At 40.5% G+C, this 22,034-nt stretch overlaps 1 protein-coding gene across 12 annotated transcripts in view; it reads right to left on the reverse strand.

The window, feature by feature from the left end:
* The window catches only part of USP34 (ubiquitin specific peptidase 34), a 266,198-nt gene that overhangs the window by 228,977 nt on the left and 15,187 nt on the right, over nucleotides 1–22,034 (reverse strand). For 11 of the 12 annotated variants that reach the window (XM_073339379.1, XM_073339385.1, XM_073339383.1 and 8 more), the window contains exons 2-5: nucleotides 8,787–8,874; nucleotides 7,524–7,944; nucleotides 1,623–1,673; nucleotides 555–704 (exon numbers count right to left, since the gene is read on the reverse strand). In XM_073339379.1, coding sequence (XP_073195480.1) covers nucleotides 555–704; nucleotides 1,623–1,673; nucleotides 7,524–7,944; nucleotides 8,787–8,874 — 710 coding nt within the window. Of the gene's footprint in view, nucleotides 1–554; nucleotides 705–1,622; nucleotides 1,674–7,523; nucleotides 7,945–8,786; nucleotides 8,875–22,034 lie in introns of those variants that run through there. The other variant, XM_073339387.1, reaches the window with a different exon arrangement.

Here is a 22,034-nt window from a genome sequence, read left to right on the forward strand (position 1 = left end):
AGGGGAACACCCAGGATCTGATCCAAAGTACTTAATACTGGAATCAAATCATAGAGTGTCATTACACAGCATTTCATTTTAGTTACACTCTAAGTATTTACAGTTAAACTTAAGGGGCAAAATTCTGTTTTCCTTTACACCCATGTTCCTGAGCAAGACATCCCTTTCCATCACATCCTCATGCCACTCCTAGTCTCCACATGACCACCTCCACAGACATGTTTTAACTCCCACTACCAGAGTGTTCCAGTTCTTGCCAGCAGTGACAAAGGGATACCTTGATAGCCTAGTTTCGCTGCAACCAGAATGTCTGGGAAGAGAAGGGAAAACAAGATATCCTACAGATGCCACTATTCCTCCAACAGATCTCAGGGTAACGACTGGGGTGAAATGATGTCTCTTCTGGACAGGGCAATCCCCAGACATCCTTCTCTCTACTAGAGGAAAATTGCTTCCAGGGCCCTCTTCTTCAAATTTTCCCAGACTTAGTCTCTCCCACTTTATATTTGTTGCATTTTGGTTTAAAAATTTAACGAACTCAGGGCAATACTTACATTAGATACCACTGTGATAAATGCATGTGCTATAAGAAATGGCAATGTATCAGGGGTTCCATATTCAAAACAATCCTTCATGAGGGAAAGGCCATTTTTTCCACAAAATAGACAAACATAACGAAGCAAGTGCAATGGTACTTCTACATCCTATAGAAACAGGAGAAGAATATAAAAGTTTTATTTAAAAAGAAAAACAAATTACTATTGAAAACAAAAAACTAAATACATATAAGGTAAGAGTTCAGATGAGCAATATCAATGTATCATACGTTTATAAAACACTAAATATGACTATTTTACAGTTACCAAAAACATGTTAATTGTATCTCATAATGCTCTCTATAAATACATCAGAAGGATAAACACCAAAGGAGGGAGAAAAGTTATTTAAGTTAAGAGACCATGTTGGCACAAGAACAAATGGATATAAACTAACCATCAGTGAGTTTAGGCCTGAAATTAAATGAAGGTTTCTAACCATCAGAGGAGTAAAGTTCTGGAACAGCCTTTCCGAGGCAGTACTGCAGGGAAAAATCTAACTTGTTTCAAAACTGAGTTTGATAAGTGTATGGAGGGGATGTCATGATGAGATTGCCTACAATAGCGTATGGCCCATTCATGACTGCTATTAGCAAATATCTCCAACGGTCTCAGATGGGACACCAGATGGGGAGGGCTTTGAGTTACTACAGAGAATTATTTCCCAAATGTCTGGCTGGTGGATCACACCCACATGCTCAAGGTTTAACTGATCACCATGTTTGGAGTTGGGAAGAAATTTTCCCCCAGGTCAGATTGGCAGAAACCCTGGAGGGCTTTCACCTTTCTTTGCAGCATGGGGCACTTACTGTTTTGAACTAGTGCAAATGGTGGATTCCTTGTAACATGACATCTTTAAATCAAGATTTGAGGATTCCAGCAACTCAGCTAGAGATTATGGACCTATTACAGTAGTGGGTAGGTTGTGTAGCCTGTAATGTGCAGGAGGTCAGACTAGATTATCGTGATAATTTTGATCACTTCTGGCCTTAAAGTCTATGAATCAATTAAATATATATGACTTACATTCATATCACAGAACGCCCCTAATATATTGCTTTCTTGGGCAGAAATATCCTGGTTTAAAAGAAAAGAGATAAATATAATTAGCTAACAGTAGGAATAGAAACAAATTGTATGAAGGAAACAAAACCGAAAGACTCATGATGCACACTCCAGAAACCTAATTTTATAAAACTCAAGAAGCTTAAGTTTGTTTAATTTTAAAACTGTCAAACTGACTTTTGCATTTTCCGATTAAACTATTTTTTTTACATTGTATTTACAAATATGTACTTATAAACTGAGGACAATGCTCCAGCCATAAGTGGAAATTTCTTACCTAATAGTTTTCCTTCTTGGAGTTCTTCTATACCAGTTCAGATGTTTCCATTACCAGCAGGAAAGTAATGTACCCAAACATCTGAACTGCCATAGGTAAATGAACAGAGAATATACTGTATAATCATAAATCTAATGAATATTCAAGAGCTAAAAAGTTTAAAGTTAGTCATTCTAGTTCAGTTTATTAAACTTCTTCAAGTCCACCTGTAACATTTTTACACAAATATCTAATTGACAGCTTGTAGAATCAGTATCTGGTATCCTTTCAGGGAAACTGTCAAATTACAAATCACATTTCTCTCAATTTTTAAATCTATTATTGTTCCAAGTAACACTGAAGATTACTATAATTAAAGAGTTTAATAACTTCTTTTGATATATGTTTACATTGTGCATTGGATAGCATTTTGTAGACAGTTTATTTTACAGTTTCCCCCATTAAATCAATTTTCCGTATTGTTTGTATGAATCTTTCACATAGCAAGGGAGAAAACATTTTTTTTAAATTGTAAAATGTGATTATAAAACCAAAAAACTTACTGAAACACTATCAAACTAATTTTAACTTTTTTTAAAAAATTACTAGTTTTCATGTTCACAATTTCCCTTTAAATTCATAGGGGGAGGGAAGGTTTTTAAACATTTAACTTAACTGAAGTTTTTGGAGTTAATTTCAAATTGACTAATTTCCAGAGTATCATTTAAAACTACATTACTGGGGGTATTTTAGTTGTGATGGAATCAAACTTTAAACTATTCACTAAGGTTACAATATAGGAATCTAAATATATTACATATTTCCCCCTCATGTTGAACTCCAAATCATCACTAAATTAATCATGTTCTTTGTCAATTATTTTTAAATATTAAAACAGCTTTGTAGTGAGTAGACAACACATTTTTCTGGCCAATAGATAAGAAAAATGGGTGTTTCTGTGCTCTGCCCATGCCACTACCAGAAACAGATTATGCATGGGAAAATTATCAGTTGCTGAGGGAAGCAGAAACTGTTCATCAGTTAAAGTACTGCTCTTAGCACCCGGCAGCTGAAAGACAGTAGAAGTCTATGCATTAAGCCCTTAGAGTTTAGTGAAAGTATATCTGGAATGTCAAGTAGCTGCTTTGAATACTTCTTGTCTCAAGAATTCTCTTCCTATGAAGTAGCCATATTGGAGTAATCACTGACAACAATGGGGCAAGAGATCTCTGCAGCACTGGAGAGACAAAAGATTTGACTTACTTGGCTAGAACGAACCTGAAAATTTGACAGTCCTGCTTTGGTGTTCTAAACAGAAAATTCAGGGCATTGAGATTTCCACAAGGTCACCTTTTGAGCCAAGTAACAGAAGAGAGTGTTCCCTATGAGAACCAAAGGCAGCACAAAAACCTCAAAGGTGAAACACCTTAATAGATGTGTGATGGTGGACACAACCTTGGGATGTGTGATGGTGGACACAGCCATGGGAACAAAGCTATAACAAATTCATCCTACTAGAAAAAGACTTATATGGGAACTGCCACCAGAGCTGCTAATTGCCTCATTCTGAGCCAAAATGTTGGGGGAAGCATAAAAATAAAGTAGACAGATGCCTTTCCTTACTGTTTTACCCTCTATTGAGCCACTAAAGACCGGTTTGCTAACTCCTTTAAAGTTCATTGTCTAGTCCTGCCTGGAGGGATTTTAAAAGGTAAGGAAAACAGGAGCTCACTTTGTGGTTTTTGCCTCTTCTTCTACATGGTTTATAGAAAGTAATCACTTCAAGTAAAATGAAAAAATTCCTCTTTCTAGACAGAAGCATATTCTGTACTTTCTGAAATACCTATCTCACAGACCCCCTGCATAATCTAAGTCTGAATAAACAAATAGACCTGACAGAAGGTCACGGATGCAGGACATTTAAAATTAACAGATGTCTCAAAACAGCCACAGCAGGCCTGCAGACCTCATGCAGCTCAACCATTTCAGGGATCTCCAGATTACCCTTGTTTGGGTCCTTGTGGGTTTTTTTAAGTGTTTTTGCTGTCAAAGTTCTCAGTCCTGTGAAGAGCACATGCAAGACTGAATGTTTATATGATAAAAATGTATCACAAGCGAAGATCTCTCTTTGGATATCAAGAACGTTAGCAGATACTACTTTTGCATTGGGGCAAACAAGTTTGTTTCCACATAAGTTTCTTCCTTCAAGGTTTATGCCCTCAAGCGGATTTTCTTCCAACTGACCAAGTCCAATTGTGGTATTCCTGTGCCCAAAGACACACACAGATTCACTAGAAAGGAGATTTTTCATCTGATTAGCAGGGTAGACTTTTGTACCACCATTCTGTTTTTGTGGTCCCTGTTGATTTTAAACAGACCACAACCACAAACTTGTCTGAACTAAGATGTACTTGTCTTGTCCAGAGGTTTAAGACTGCTAGTCTTATTGCTCTCAAGTCTAACAAATGTATATGCCAGTTCTGTGTCCTTGAAGGCCATGTCCTCTGTGCTGTCAATATGATTATGTGGGCTCCCAGTATTCTGGGCTGGTGTCCGTTGTCAGCTGCACTCTTTCTGGTTCCTAAATGAAATTTTCCTTCAGGATGTTTTCACGGTTCAGCTCAGATAACTCATTAGTCTCTTCCAGTTTAGCCTCTATGTTTGCTATAATAGAGATGCATGTTGCCAGTTAAAAAAAATTCAAGGGGTAGAAACGTCCCATAACCCATGGAATTTACAGCAGGACAGTAAAGTCCCCAGTAGGCTTATACACCAACAGATCATTTTTTTTTCTTGTTTTCTTGTTCTTGTTAGATATTGCAGTTTTGTGACCCTTTCTGACAGAAGGGAATTCTCCCCATTATAAATCTCTCTTCTCCCAGATGTGAGAGTATCTGCAAAGATTCCACCAAGTACCTGGTAAGAGCATCAGAGCTCTTCTGACTGATGCCAGAACCAACATTACCTTTTGGTCGAGATAACCAGGTAATGAGTGTGTGAAATGAGTAGAAATTATTGTTTGCAGCTGTAATTGTTCTGTATGAGACTGCTGAATGACAATTTTACATGTCAAATTTTACCAGACTTCTTAGCCACAATGAAGTGGTGTGAATGCACCTCTACAAATCTGAGGAACTCATGAAACCAGCTACACAGCTCGGAAGATGATCTATTTTGAATTGGAAATCTTCCTTTTTTCCAGAACAGACATTAATGTGAGGATTAAAAGCATTTCCTCATAACTCAATAAAATGTTAATGTGCACAGTACCCAGAGCACATGTTCCATGGGGAGAGAAATCCCACTTTCACATATAGTAGTCGGGAGCTTTCTCTACTTATTTTTAATCTGATTTTCTTGGGGATATCTATGGGACTTGCGAAGACCTGAATAAGAATTCTGTGTAAGCTCAAAATCTTGTCTCTCTCACCAACAGAAGCTGGTCCAATAAAAGATATTACCTTACCCACCTGGTCTCTCTAATATTTAAAAAAAAAAAAAAAAAAAAAAAAGACATATTTGGGTTTCAGTTTATACCTGATACAGAACGTTTTGAAGGAATGACCACACTTCACATTTGCCCATAAACCCACTGAAGGATTTCGTCATTAGCATTATTATACAGTATTATGATAGAAATCAAAATGTGCTAGAAGATTTCAAAACACAGATCTATCAATCCTTGCTCTGAAGAAATTACAAATTTGGTATGAGAAACTAGTTGAAAGTGGGAATCATTTTTTTGACTTGCCTAGACAGCAAATAAGTTTTCTTCTCTCTCGTCTCTCTCTCCAGACCACGATTTTGATATATTCGTGGAGTAACAGTGCTTGCTAATCTGAGTGGTCAGTAATTCAAGATGTCATATTTTTGAGTGTACTGGAGAGCCACAATGCAGCCACCCAATTTATGTTAGAACCTGGTCCTCTTACACTATGTCAGCACATCAGCCAAAAAAATCTTGCCAATGTCCCTTTTGAGATTTCTAATTCTTCAGGGCACAATGACAAAAAATAAGGCAGACAAATATTTCCTAAAAGAAAAAAAGATTGTTGTCTTCTCTCTAAGAGAAGCAAGTCTATTTATACATAAAAAATTACTCCAGAGCTGTTTCTGCCATGTTCCTGTGAAGGCAGGGAGAAAAACTGAAGATCAGTTTTTTTAATTACCCCATGAAACACAGAGGCAAAATCCCTTTCGTTTTAACATTAGTTTTAACCAGTATGAAAAACAAAAAGATAGACCTTCCCTCACTGTTCTCTACTAGTGGGCAGATGCATCACAGACCTATTTATTTATGATGATAACGTTTAAAAGGAATTATGAAGACCATACTGAAATGTGGTAGGAAAGTCTTACTTACTGGAATTCTAACATTCTCTGGTTCATTAATATAGGTATACTTGAGATCACATATATTTGTAAACACAGTTTGACATTTTAACTTACAGATTTATACTCCAACATGATCGAATATAGCAAAGATACTCAAATATGCCCCAAACAAAACAAAAATCACTCATCTTCCCAGTTTAATAATTTTAAACTAAACCAACATTTATTGCCAAATTTGGTGAGATCCACTTATTCACGGACTGAATATAACTCATGCAAACACAGTAGCACATATGCCAAATCACATATCATTTATGTATATCTTTACAAGTTAAGAGCAAATAGTGTAATAATTTGAAACTGAAAGCTTAACTACTCAAAGCAGTGACAGAGCTTTTTCATACTTTAAGTTTGTGGTTTTGGATAACTATTTTAATGTGCCAATATTTTGTAACACCCACATAAACATATTAATGTGTTCTCACGCATTTTCTCAGTATAAGCTTTCTTAACAATGGCAAATATACTCATATCTCAGTATGTAAGTGTAGCATGTGCTCTATTTAGTCAGGAACAGATTTCCACACGTGGAACTAAAAATAAACCTTTTCAAGAACAAAATTATTTTAATTTGACAACTAGAGTCCCAAATATAAATACAAAAGCATTTCCTTCTATATCTAGGAATAAAAAGTTGGTAAAAAAAGAGTTCTGAAAGTGACTTTTTCAAAATAAATTATGTAAAAAAATATATTTAGCAGTAACAAAGTAACATCACAATGAAAAATGTATAAAGATAGTAGTCCAGTTTGCAGAGCTGCAGTTGTAACAGTTATTCAGTTGATTACGGAATAGCAAAAAAAGTGTGGTCTCATGCAAGTTTTAGTTCGTAAATTTTGTTTATAACAACAGATTTAACTAAAAGGAGTTAAATTTACTTTCTATTATTTTTGGAAAGAAGCCATATTTATGGTCCCTTTTTGCTTTCCTACTACTATGACTATATGATAAATTATGCAATTATATCCAACATTTTATTAACTGCTTTTGCCTAGACCAATCAAGAATTATTTTAAGAAAGTAATTAAGGGAGTGGCTCATCTCCCAAAAAGTGTCAATGGAAAGACCCACTGAATTCAGTGGGAGAGCTGAATCATCCCCATCCACCTGGTTTGAAAACTACAATCACTCAAGCAGAGTCTACCCTTTGATGATAACTACAGTGTGTTTCACAAAAAAACAAAATATGCACAAGTTAGAATAAGATATACCTCTATTGTGGGATGAGTATTATGCTTGTAAGCAGTATACAGAGGAAACTGAATCTGAAAGATTTTTGCCACACACAGCAACAGTTTTTCCTTCTCATCAGTGCTCCATAAGCTAAAAGCATCAGTGCTCTTTGCAGATTCTTCCTCTGTCAGGATACAAGTTCTTGCAGAGTCTAACTTTTTCTCTATGCATTTTTGTCGTTCTCCATTTTCTTCTTCATGAGACTCTCTTTCTACGTTCAGTGGCTCATTGGCTTGATTATTCTGATCTTGCCATGTTGAATCTATGTTAATAGTGCAATGTTTACAAAGCTGGTCCCGTAGAGCTTGAACTTGGGCAATCACTAAGTTAATAAGCGCACATACTACTTGGTTAAAGATCTCCAAATGCTTATACTCCTTGAAGCAGCACAGACATTGTCTGCAAACAAAAACAAAATAAAAAAGTGAAAATTCCTGGAGTGGCTCAGAATTAAAATATCTAAAAATGAGAAGTTTGGACTCCATCAACTTAAAGAAACTAATAAATAGAAAGAAAAAAAGACTGATCTTAATTTTTTTAAAGTGACTAATTATAAGGAAGTTTCACATTTAAATATATTTTAAGTAACAAAGCATGTGACAGACCAACAAAGACAGGAAATTCAAAGTGACACTGAGACTCCAGTGTCAAGCACCAATACTGACTACCTCATTAATCCCTGTGGGCATCCCATTTATTTCCAGACACTCACAGAGAACTACACGGTGCCAACTATTGTTCAGCAGTTTTAAATTATTTATGTATTTTACAATGGTCGCTATGGACTGCATGTGTTCATCTTGTTGAGTCACAGCACCAGGATATTGTGAAAAAATCCTAATAAGACACTGAAATTCAAAGTAATAATTCTTGATTTTTGCCACATTTTCTTTAGAAAAAAAAGTATGTGGCAGGATAGTTCACATTAAGCAACAGCATATATAAGGTTTTATAATATTTTTCATTACTATCACTTAGCCTGTTTACTGCTATGTTCTTCAACAGCTTCTGGAATGCCAGTCAGTGCTTCAAAGGTGTGTTCTCCACACACACCTAGCAGGAGACATGGCACAAAAGTAGTTACATGTAAATGAAGGCCAGAATTTCCTTTATTCTCCCATCATTTTAGTCACACGACAATATTGTATTCACTTTACTTATTCTATTCACTCTACTACCCGCATAGTTTTTACAATAAATGGGGTCCAATATGATGAGTTTAAAGACACTGATTAAAATACCTTTGCGTCCAGGAGTTGATATAAGCAAATATCTTGAGTGCATGTTCCTTTCGGAGCTGCAATCCATCACCACCTTCAATGTCAGATACTGAAGAAAAAGAGTAAGTTGTTAATGGCATATGTAATATTTAATGTGACTTTTAACTGCTACATTAAACATAAAATATCAAACATAAATTTTGTTCCAAAAGGACCAAATTAGAAAAATTAGACTCAGAACAGGAACTGCATTGCTAGCCAGAATACAGTAACATAATATTACAGATGTTTTTCCAGCACAAAACTCTTGGATCACCACACTTACCTTCATAGATCCAGTAACCTCCTCAACTCCAAGAAATCTGTTATCTACAGCCAGGCACTCAGATACCACAGAATATGCTCTGAAGAGAAAGTCCAGGATATACACCTTACATGTTCAAAAACAGCCTTTACCAAATTAGGACGCTCCATCAGAGAAGTAGATCATACCATGGAATGGGCCACCCAAATATCCCAAGAGAACCTGCCTCAATCCAGAAATAAAACCCTCTCTTGCCAAACACCCCTAGTTGTCACCTATCACCCCATACTGGAATCTGTACTGGATATCATCAAACAACTACAACCCACACTCAGTGGGGCCCATCCTGAAATAACTCTTTCCTGAACTCCCTCTTCTGGCTTTCAAACACTCCCCAACATCTCCAAGCTCCCCTCAGACCAGGACACACCAGCTCAAAGCAGCACCAGACCCTGCCAGAACAACAGATGCAAAACCTGCAGACATATCTCCACTGTTACAATGATCCACACCCCCCAAAACACACCTTTTAAAATCCATGGGTCCTACACTTGCCTTTCACATGTGGTGTTCCTCATACATTGCACTAAATGCCCCAATAACAACTATGTGGGTGAAACCAGATAATCACTAAACTCTCAAATGAACTCTCACAGGAAAATGATAAAAGACAAAAACACACTGGCTTTGTCTACACTGCCAATTGAATGACAAAACTTTTGTTGTTCACAGGTGTTTAAAGAAACACAGACACACACCCCTGCCAAAAGACAAAAGTTTTGCCGCGGCAAGTGGCAGTGTAAACAGCTCGTTGTCAGCAGGAGCGCTCTCCTGTCGACAATGCAAACACTGCTCTTACAGGGTGGAAGTATTTAGTCCGCAAAAGTGCCAACAAACAGCATTTACGCTGCCCGACTTTTAACGACAGACGTGTCAACATGGCTGTGCCACTAAGATCTGTGTAGTGTAAACAAAGCCACTATCACGAACACTTCTTGCAAAGCAATCATTCCATATCTGACCTATCAGTCCTCATCCTCAAAGGAAACCTGCACAACAGTTTCAAAAGACGAGCCTGGGAGTATAAATTCAGAACTTTGCTAGACACTAAAAATCATGGTCTTAATAAAGACACTGGATTTATGGCTTATTACAACAATCTGTAATCCACTAACTCCCATTTTTGTCCTATGACTACAGGGGTGTTAATGAGCCACTTCACCTTGAATGGTTCCTTAGAATGGTTCCTTAGAATATGTACTAACTACTTATGCTAAACTATCTGTTCAATCTTGTATTTACCTGTGACACTTTAAGGCAAGGTGTGGCCAATCTGAGCCTGAGAAGGAGCCAGAATTTACCAATGTACATTGCCAAAGAGCCATAGTAATATGTCAGCAGCCCCCTATCAGCTCCCCCCGACCCCGCCACTCCCAGCTCCTCCTGCCTCCCACCCTCCCTCCCAGCTCCCCCCAGCCCCACCAATCAGTGCCTTCTCCGCCCCGCCCCGTACCTCCTGAGTACCTCCAGATCATGAAGGAGGCTCTGGGGGAGGAGAGGGGAGGAGCGAGGGCATGGCAGGCTCAGGGAAGGGGGCGGGAAGGGGTGGAGTGGGGGCAGGGCCTGTGGCAGAGCCAGGGGTTGAGCAGTGAGCAATAGGGTGACCAGATGTCCCAATTTTATAGGGACAGTCCCAATTTTGGGGTCTTTTTCTTATATAGGCTCCTATTACCCCCACCCCCTGTCCCGATTTCTCACACTTGTCGTCTGGTCACCCTAATGAGCACCCCCCGGCACACTGGAAAGTTGGCGCCTGTAGCTCCAGCCCGAGTTGGTGCCTATACAAGGAGCCGCATATTAACTTCTGAAGAGCTGCATGTGGCTCCAGAGCCACAGGTTGGCACCCCTACTCTAAGGCCTTGTCTACACTGGCAAGTTTCAGAGTAACAGCCGTGTTAGTCTGTATTCGCAAAAAGAAAAGGAGTACTTGTGGCACCTTAGAGACTAACCAATTTATTTGAGCATGAGCTTTCGTGAGCTACAGCTCACTTCATCGGATGCATGCCGTGGAAACTGCAGCAGACTTTATATATACACAGAGAATATGAAAAAATACCTCCTCCCACCCCATTGTCCAGCTGGTAATAGCTTATCTAAAGTGATCATCAGGTGGGCTGGAAATGGCAATCACAGCTGTGCTCCAGCCATCGGAATTATGATACCTATGGACAGATTTCTAGATGCATGATAGAAAAGGGCCATGACCAGGACACATTGCAGTGCAGGGTTAAAGTGAAGGAGCTGCGGAATGCCTACCACAAGGTGCAGGAGGCAAACCACCACTCCGGTGCTGCCCCCACCAGCTGCCGGTTCTACAAACTGCTGGACGCGATACTCGGTGGTGACCCCACCTCCACTGAGAAGTCCCCTGTGGATACTTCATTGGCTCACATGCCAGTCGAGAGTGGACCAAGCCAGAAGGAGGCAATCTTGGATGAAGATGGGGAGGGAGAACCAGAGGCAGAGGATGACTCGGAGGCCAGAGATGCATGCAGTCAGGAGCTCTTTTCTACCCCAGAGGAGCCTAGCCAGTCACAGCAGTCGGACCTTGGCGAAGAGCAAACGGGAGAGGAGGCCCCGGTAAGTGGATCTGATTTGGGGAATTGCTGAAGCGAGTTGTTGGGGACAGGAGGGTTGCAAAAAGCAGACTTGTCTCCCACCTCATGCCTTGTTTGAGCGGCGGAACTGGCTGTTGATACACTCCCTCACTTCACGGGAATCTCCCTCAGAGATCTCCAGGAAACTCGTGGAGATAATGGGCAATCCGCTCCCACAGGTTCCTCGGCAGAGCTGCTTTGTTTCTTGGCCCATTAATGGTAAATTTCCCATGCCATTGTGCCATCACAGGGGGTGGGGGGGAGAGATCATTGCTGCACACAGGCTAGCCGCATAGGGGCCAGAGCGGAAGCCACAGGCTTGGAGAAGACCCTCCCTTGATTCCCTGCTCACCCTCAGCAGCAAGATATCTTCCATAATGATCACCACCTGTGGTAAGTGTTGGGACAGGAATGATTATCAGAGCCCCCCTACAGTGCTGGCTCTCTCCAAGTGCCCAAGAACCACATGCCCAGTGTACAGCAGGGTCCGGGAACAGTGATTTACCCTGCGGCTACCCATCATTTTGGGGGTCTTGTGGCTTGTGTGCGCTTGCCTGGGGTCAGCCAGTTAGTGACAGGTGTGTGAGTACTGGCTGTGTTTTAAAGCACTGAAACAGTGTTGTCTGTGTTGCAAACAATACTGCTTCTGTAAAATGTTGCATTTAAACTTCACAGAGATGACCTTGGGAGCACAGCCTCCCTCTTTGTTATCAGCGGCAGAATGGTTGCGAAGAATTAGGAAGCGGTCAAGAAGAACTAAGGAGGACTTTATGCGTGACGTTACAATGCACTCCGCCGCTGAGTGGTGGGACAGCAAGAAGAGGGAACAAAAGGAGAACGCAGCACACCAGAAAGAAACCATACAGTGGCTCTTAACAGTTATGGAGCACCAAGTGGACACGCTCCAGGCGATACGAGCTCTTCAAACTGAGCAACTCCACACCTGCCCTCCCCTGCAGCTGCTGTCGCAAAATTCTTTCCAATGCGCCTCCCCACACACACACCGCCAACACACTCTTATCAACCTCCTGGTTCCACTCTCTACCCACAGTATTCCACTCCTCCCTCCTCACAGTCCAGCAATGTGGACTCCCAATACCCACTACACTCAAAACCCATGCATCTGCAGTTTGGCCCTGCTGAAGTACAGCACCCGCTGCATCGTACTCCAAAGGAGAAGGTTGGGTATGATCCCTGGACATACACAAATCTGTAGCCGTCCTGGGACCCCACCTCCTCTTGAGACCTTCCATTCCCCCATCACCCATCCCCCTCCCTGCTGATGAATTTTTTCGTTTGACTTTCTCCTCTGGTTGTTGGCTTTCAATAAAAGAATTGTATTTGTTTGAAAGCAATCTTTATTCTATTAAGTGAAAGCAAAAAGACCACTGCAAAGCAACATACAGTTATGTTAAGGACCCTTCTTGCATGATATGCACAAATCACCTCCTAGCATTACAAGCACCACAATCCCGAGCATAGCAACTAATATTAGTGGCTTTCAGCTTCTAACTGCTGCCTCAAAGCATCCCTGACCCTGATGGCCCCACGATGTGCCCTTCTAATAGCCCTGGTCTCCAGCTGTTCAAACTCAGCCTCCAGGTGCTGAGCCTCTGTGGTCCAGCCCTGAGTGAAGCTTTCACCCTTCCCTTCACAAATATCATGGAGCGTACAGCACATGGCTATAAGCATAGGAATATTGTCATCGGCCATGTCCAGCTTCCCATACAGGCATCACCAGCGGGCTTTTAAATGGCCAAATGCATACTCAGTCATTCTGCATTTGCTCAGCCTGTTGTTCAACTGCTCCTTGCTGCTGGCAAGGTGCCCCATGTATGGCTGCATAAGCCACGGAATTAAGGGGTAGGCAGGCTCTCCCAGGATCACAATGGGCATTTCTGACTTCCCCTAAGGTGATCTTCTGGTCCAGGAAGAAAGTCCCTGCTTGCAGCTTCCTGAACTGGCCAGTGTTCCAAAAGATGTGTGCATCGTGCACCTTTCCGGACCAGCCTCCGTTAATGTCCGTGAAACGGCCATGGTGATCCACAAGCGTCTGGAGAACCATTGAGAAATACCCCTTCCAATTAATGTACTCAGTGGCTAGGTGGTCTGGTGACGGAATTGGAATATACGTGCCATCAATCGCCCCTTCACAATTAGGGCAGCTGATTTGTGCAAAGCCATCCACAATCTCATGCACGTTGCCCAGAGTCACGTTCTTTTGGAGCAGGATGTGATTAATGGCGCTGCACACCTCCGTCAACACGACTCCAACGGTCGACTTTCCCACTCTGAACTGGTTAGCGACCTATCGGTAGCAGTCTGGAGTAGCCAGCTTCCACACTGCAATCACCACACGCTTCTCCAACAACAGGGCAGCTCTCATTCTCATGTCCTTGTGCCACAGGGCTAGGGCAAGCTCATCACACAGTCCCATGAATGTGGCTTTCCTCATCCAAAAGTTCTGCAGCCACTGCTTGTCATCCCAGACATGCATGATGATGTGATCCCACCACTAAGTTCCCGTTTCCCGAGCCCAAAAGCACAGTTTCATTGTGGTCAGCATCTCCATGAATGCCAAATGCAATCTCGTGTCGGAGCTACTACGCGTGGCGAGATCAATGTCAAACTGCTCTTGCCTTTGTAGTTTAAGGAATAACCCCACTACCACTTCTGCCGTGTTAGTGAGAGCGACCAGCATACTGGTCAACAGAGCGGGATCCATTTGTGCAGACCGAAGACGCAGAGCACGCAGTACACAAAACCATTGAAAGATGGTGCCAAATGCGGACGGAAGCACAGAGATTGCTGGGATGCAAAGCAGTGCATCACAGGGCACTGAGACAGGACCTAGGATGCCCCGCAACCCCCTCCGCCTTCCCACAACTCTTAGCGGCAGAAGAGGAAGAGATGTTCTATGGGATAGCTGCCCAGAGTGCACCGCTCCGAATACCACTGCAAGTGCCACAAGTGTGAACACACTATTGCGCAGGCAGCTGACAGTGTGAACACACAACAGCAGTTTCCCTTCAGTGCTCTCTGAGCGGAGCTGTAACTGCCAGCACTGTAACTCTGCCAATGTAGACATACCCTAAGAGTCTGTCTATCTTACAGCACTGCAGGAGCAGTGTATAAGAAGTGTGGTGCGTGTGGTGAAGATGCTCTACAGAAGAAGCTCTCCCACCAACATAGCGCTGTGCACATGAGCACTTATGCCGGTGTAACTTACGTCACTCAGGAAGATGGTTTAGTCATACCCCTGAGCAACATAAGTTTTGCCTCCCGACAGTGTAGTGCAGACACAGCCTTAGTGCTATGGAAGAGTTTTGTGTAGCTTGAAAGCTTGTCTCTCTCTCTCACGAACAGAAGTTGGTCCAATAACAGATATTACCTCCCCTACCTTTTAGTCTACTATCCTCTGCCAAAATTCAGCTATGCCAGGTATTTCAAGCAGAATGTAAAATCTCTATAAATCATGCAATTAAAATGTACCTGATCCCTATGGTGTCTAGGCACCCAATTATGCAAAAGCATATTGTGGTTGGAAAGTTTTTGTGCTCCTAGCTACCAAAAATCTTACAAACAGAAGGATGAGGATTCTTATGAGTGTAACTGAAAATGCTAAGCAAGCTTTTCAAACTAGCTACTAGAGTAAGGCTTTTAAAACCATATAATGAAGCACATATATAAGTGGCCTGATTTTCAAGAGTGTTAAGCGCCAACTATCTCTCATCGACTTCAGCAGGAGTTATCGGGTGCTCAGCACTTTTAAAATGAGTGCTCTTCAACAATTTCACTGAGCAGCACACTTGAGCTTGAAGAATCAGATATACTGTCTGAAATTTTTGAGGTAACCATGCATCCTATCTTTCTACTTAACAATTCTTGACAGTGTTTACATTTCACTTTAGATGTTATCTATTTTTGTTATTTCTGTTTGTTTCTGACCATTTCCTTCAACTTTAGACCAGCTGAGTCAGAAATTTCTACACTGACGTTTACCAGTGATTAATCATCCATTTGTAGTATTTGTCACATTTACTAGAGCTAGAATCTGAAACTACCTAGTGAATTCAACACAGAGAAGAATTAAAAATAAGATGAGCTAGCCAGTTTTCTATCAAACCATATCAGCTGTCCTGCCCAGATCCCAGAAGTGTATAGATTCTGGCAAGCCAAACTCCAATAACAGTACTCAATTCTACCTACTCCACTCTCTTCAATATCAAGTCACAGATGATTCTACCCACTAGTTCCATCCCTTTCTCCTGCCAAGAATAACTCCAACTATTCTTATTCCCCTTTAGGCTTCTAGATCATTCTAAAATTTTCTTATTGCTTTTCAACCAGCACAAAATAGAATCTTGACATTCTGAACACTTCCTTTATAATTTTAAAAATAACATTTTCATTCGCTGATTATATAGTGGAAACACTGGTCTCTAATTTCAAACAACTTGAAAATATAGACACTTCAGACACTCAGAAGTTGGGAGGAAAAAAAAAACAAAGTAGGTTTAGGAATCTAAAGTGCCTTCCAAAACGTGAGAGACACAAGGTGGGGAAAATGCTGTCAGAAGTCTTAAAAGGCAACACTCAGATTCGGAAAATACAGAACCCGAACCACCAAAAAAGAAAATCAACCTTCGGTTGGTGGCATCTGACTCAGATGATGAAAATATATGTGCATTGGTCCTCACTGCTTCAGATCGTTATCGAGCAGAATCTGTCATCAGCATGGAAACATGTCCTCGAGAATGATGGCCAAAGCACAAAGGAACATACAAATATTTAGCATACCTGGCACGTAAATACCTTGCAATGCTAGCTAAAATAGTGAACACCTGTTTTCACTTTCAGGTGACATTGTAAATAAGAATTGGGCAGTATCTCCCATAAATGTAAACAAACTTGTGTCTCTCAGCAATTGGCTGAACAAGAAGTAGGACGGACTGGACTTGTAGGCTCTAAAGTTTTACACGGTTTTGGTTTTGAGTGCAATTATGTGTAAAAAAAAGTTTACCTCTGTAAATTGCACTTTCATAATAGAGATTGCACTCCAGTACTTATATGAGGTGAACTGAAAAACACTATTTCATTTATCTTTTTCACAGTGCAAATATTTGTAATCATAAATAATAAAGTGAGCACTGTACACTTTGTATTGTATGTTGCAATTGAAATTAATATATTTGAAAATAGTAGAAAAACATCCAAATATATAATAAATTTAAATTGGTATTATATTATTAAACAGTGCTATTAATACTGTGATTAATCGTAACTAATTTTTTAATCTCGTGAATTTGTTTTGCATTAATCACTTGAGTTAACTGCAATTAATTGACAGCTCTAAGAAAAACCTAATAAAACTCACTGATCTGAGGGGTCTTCCCCACTGGGTGTGGGGGCTAAGGGTTTTTTCTGGCTCCAATCTCATTTTTTCTGGCTTTCAATCTCATCTTGAATTCCTTCACAGTTTTGCAAGCCCCAGTATAGACTACTGCCACTACACAATTCTAAAAATTAAAAATTCCAGTGTAAAAACCTTTTAACTTGGAAGTAAGGTTAAGAAACATATCACTTCAGAGAACAATCATTAAGAGAATACAGAAGTTTCCTTTAAAATAAATACACTACACACAGAGAAATTACAGTGCCTATAAATGTGATGTATCAGAAAAGACACCATCAACTTAAAAAAAATCACACTTGTCTCACTTTTTTTATATCTCGTATGAGCAACACCTAAGATTACAATAAATGAAAAAGGGAAAAAATAGGGGTTTTTTTCAGTTTGATTTATATATTTGACAACACAACACAAAGTCAGTTTCCTTGTTTTCCCACTGGTTTGTGTGGGTTTTAGACATAGCCACTTTGGAACGAAATTCTTTACAAAATAAAAGTGATTGTAAAGCCAAAAAAAACCTGACTCAATTTCAAGTTCACTGTTTAAAAATAAACCAGGAAATTAGGGAAAAGTCCCCTAATTCTGTCCACTTATCACCTTCCTAAACATAACCAGAAACATATAACAACATGATTCTCAAAGAATACTGGTTTATTACTATTAGTAAAGTTTTTGTTATGTTTTAGTTTTGCACACTGCTACATCAGAGATCCATCTGCGTTTGCGTTTTACAACACAAACTCCCATGATACTTGGTTTCTTTAAGACCACACCAGAGCACTGCAGAATCCAAGAACCTTGCCACAGACGTTAAGTCAAGCTTGCCACGTAATACACAGAGTCTTGACTACAGTACACTTACCACATTCCATGTACGAGCAAAATGCTACCATATTTAAAGATATCTTAGGCCAGGTCTGCACTGCAAACATACACTGGTATACCAAAGTCACTCAGGTGTGTGAAAAATCCACATCCCTGAGCAATGCAGTTATACTGACCTAACCTCCAGCGTACACAGAACTATGACAACAGGAGGGCTTTTCTTGTCAACATAATGACCACCTCTCATGGAGGTGGATTAACTACACCATCAGGAGAAGCTCTCCTGTTAACATAGCAGCGGCTTCACTGAAACACTACAGTGGCAGGGCTACACTGGGGCAGCTATGCCACTGCAGCTTTTTAAGTGCAGAAATGCCCTTAAACAGCTTAAACAACTGCTTTAAAAGCTTCCAGAAAGGGTTCAGAATTTTGGAAATTTAGTTGTATACAATCTACCTGAAATGAAAAATAGGAGTTTATCTGTATATTTATATGCTTTCCATTTTTATTTTTAAAGGATACTACAATGTTCTCTTAAGCTTTGTTTTTCTCTGAATTTTAACTCCAGGTAATCAGATGTTTGGTTTGTTTGTTGGTTTTTATTTGATTGTTTGTTTTTAAACTGGCCTGGAAATCCTCCTCCTAAAATCAGCATGTTTCACTTCCTCAGGGGGAATTGAAGATAATGGAAAAGATGCTTACCAAAACATTTTTAAAAGATTATCAAAGAACAAATTGGGTTTATAAAAATAAGATTTGGAGCCAGTACCATGAGAACATCAATTCAACCCTGGGGGTATTTTCAATCTGCTCATAATTTTATCTCTTGATGCCTACAAAGCATTTGACAGTGTTGAATGGAAGGAATAGTTCTACACACATGCAATATGACAGGTTTCAGTGTAACAGCCGTATTAGTCTGTATTCGCAAAAAGAAAAGGAGTACTTGTGGCACCTTAGAGACTAACCAATTTATTTGAGCATGAGCTTTCGTGAGCTACAGCTCACTTCATCGGATGCATACTGTGGAAACTGCAGAAGACATTATATATACACAGAGACCATGAAACAATACCTCCTCCCACTCCACTCTCCTGCTGGTAATAGCTTATCTAAAGTGATCATCAAGTTGGGCCATTTCCAGCACAAATCCAGGTTTTCTCACCCTCCGCCCTGAGCAGGAGAGTGAGTTTGGGGGGGGCGGAGGGTGAGAAAACCTGGATTTGTGCTGGAAATGGCCCAACTTGATGATCACTTTAGATAAGCTATTACCAGCAGGAGAGTGGGGTGGGAGGAGGTATTGTTTCATGGTCTCTGTGTATATATAATGTCTTCTGCAGTTTCCACAGTATGCATCCGATGAAGTGAGCTGTAGCTCACGAAAGCTCATGCTCAAATAAATTGGTTAGTCTCTAAGGTGCCACAAATACTCCTTTTCTTTTTACACATGCAATAGTTTGTTTTGAGAGGTGTACTATTAAATTATTAACATCTAGACTTTTATTTCAGCCTAGACAAGTTTATTTTGGTCAGCATCTATAAAAAATATTGCAACTTACTGTGTAAGAAGTTCAGAGTTAAGGACGTAGTATTGAACTTTATGTAGATTTATACACTTGTGTACACTAAGAATCCTTCCTTTTCTCTCCTCTAATTAAAACTGTACTACAGAAGTTTGGCAAGATGTTCCATAAAATTATACCAATTTTGAATGTGCATGGATGAATAAGCGTTTGTAATATCTGGAATCACCATCCTAAGAGATGAAAGAGATTTAATCACCTGTTATGGACAAACTAAACATAGGAAATGCCATCCCAGCTCAGACCATCAGTCCATCAAGTCCAGAATCCAGTTTCTAGTGATGGCCAGTAACAGCTGCTTCAGAGGATAGTGCTAGAAATTCATGAGAATATCTAACTTCCAGCACCTCTTTCTCCAAATTACCCCCCAAAAAAGGTACTTAAGGATACAATGTGTGGTCTTTTAGTATACAGTGACAACGTAGTGTTTTTGTGTATGATTTTTCATTTTTATTTTCATTCCATAAGATCTTTTTGAAAGTGCTGTTGCCTCGGAAGGTTGAGAATGGGAACAGACAATGAATGGGGAAAGGAGAGAGAGAGAGACAGGAAGGAACTGAGCATACTGAAGGCAAATTCAGTGGGGGAAGGAGAGAGTGACGATAAAGGAGCTCTGAAAGAAGGGTGAAGGTGTTAATTAGGGAACCAGGACAGAGAGGTGCCCTTACATTCCTAGTCTGGGACCATTTGGGAGAGAAAGAAACTGCGGGAGGCCACACAAGGAGAGTTGGATGTGGAACAGGGGGATTCCTGGAGGAGGTGTTGCTGGGAGATCACAGAGTGAAAAGGGCAGGTGCTAAAGGTTACTGGGGAAGGTGCTGCATGCTGCTCAGGGAAGGAAGGGGGAGGTGTCAGGATTGAAGGCTGCAGGGGGCCAGGTAGGGGCTTGAAGCATTGGAGTAGGAGTGCTGAGACACAAATAGCTGTCCTGAGCTATTTATAGCTCAGCCAGCACACAGAGGGAGCAATGGGAGGGTATTTCTTCTTTCATATGCATCACAAGTCAGTATCTAGACTGTTCAGCCATCTAACTGCTGCATCATCCAGGGTAGCAAGGTGTTGTAGTCCACCTTCCAATCTTCTAATTGTGCACTTCACCCCCACTGTCTGTATTGCTGCCTCACAGTCACACTATCAAGACTGGGCTAAGCCAATTTCTGCATTATGACAGTCACTCTGGCGGTTCCAGTCAATGGTCTATTAATCTTAGCCCAGGATCTGCATCCCACGTTTCAAACAGGTGAATATAAATTATGGCTTTTGAAATTCTTCAGCATGCCTGTCTAGCTATCCCATGGTTGTTTCAACTCCGTGAAGACATAGCTGACAGCCCTGATAGGCCAACATGCCTACAGCCTTCTTGTAAGATGCCCCAGGAGTAGCATAAAGTGAAACACAAGTAAACAAAATGCTGAACACAGGCAGGGAGGGTACTGTGGAGATGGCACTTCCCCACTCCCGCCCATGACAGGCCTGACACTACCACCTACATGTGTGGGGCTAAAGACTACCAGCAGACAAGTACAGCAGCATCTGAACTTTGCAGCCTATACAAGAATCCCATTGATACAAAGCTGTAACAAAGAGGAGAGTGAGGGCTGGTGTTTCAGGCCCAAAGCCTGGGAGGCAATGCAGTGTTCTGTTTCCATAATGGACATATGAATGAGGACTCTAAGCTGTACAGTGCTCCCTGACACCATCAACTCATTTCAAACAGAACTATAACATGCAAATTAAATAGAGAGGAAAGATGACGACTGGTTAAGCCACCTCTGTCGTCACTGTGACACTACTTAAGAATAACTTGAGCTGCTGAATGGGCCCCAAAGTTAAAAGTAAGTTAAACAATTATTGGTTTCAGAGTAGCAGCCGTGTTAGTCTGTATTCGCAAAAAGAAAAGGAGTACCTGTGGCACCTTAGAGACTAACCAATTTATCTGAGCATAAACTTTCGTGAGCTACAGCTCACTTCATCGGATGCATAAAGATGAAGTGAGCTGTAGCTCACGAAAGCTTGTGCTCAAATAAACTGGTTAGTCTCTAAGGTGCCACAAGTACTCCTTTTCTTTAAACAATTATTGTTAATAACTGCTTGATATCAGTTTACTTTCTTCAAGTGTGCCTATTCCCAGAATATTCAAATGTGTTTCAACTTTCTAAAAAGTTTAATAGGTTAATAATATGCCATTGTTAGCTAGAGGGGCCCGAACATAAGACTCAAAGGAAATGCCTTTTACATTTAAGACACCATTTTTACCCTGTTACATGTGAAAAATTAAATGCAATCTTAACTATGGCACCACAATCAGACCTCTCCATAATAACATGAATAGCTGATATACACTATAGTACTAAAAAAACCACCATGAGTTTCCATGTCAAGAAAAGGACATTTAAAAACCTGCAGGGTACTAAGAGACTGCAAAAGATGAGAAATTTAAATCAACTAGAAGAGGAGAATGTATAATTCCAAGTGTAAACAAATGAA

Source organism: Lepidochelys kempii, chromosome 3, assembly GCF_965140265.1.
Source record: "Lepidochelys kempii isolate rLepKem1 chromosome 3, rLepKem1.hap2, whole genome shotgun sequence".
NCBI lineage: Eukaryota > Metazoa > Chordata > Testudines > Cheloniidae > Lepidochelys > Lepidochelys kempii.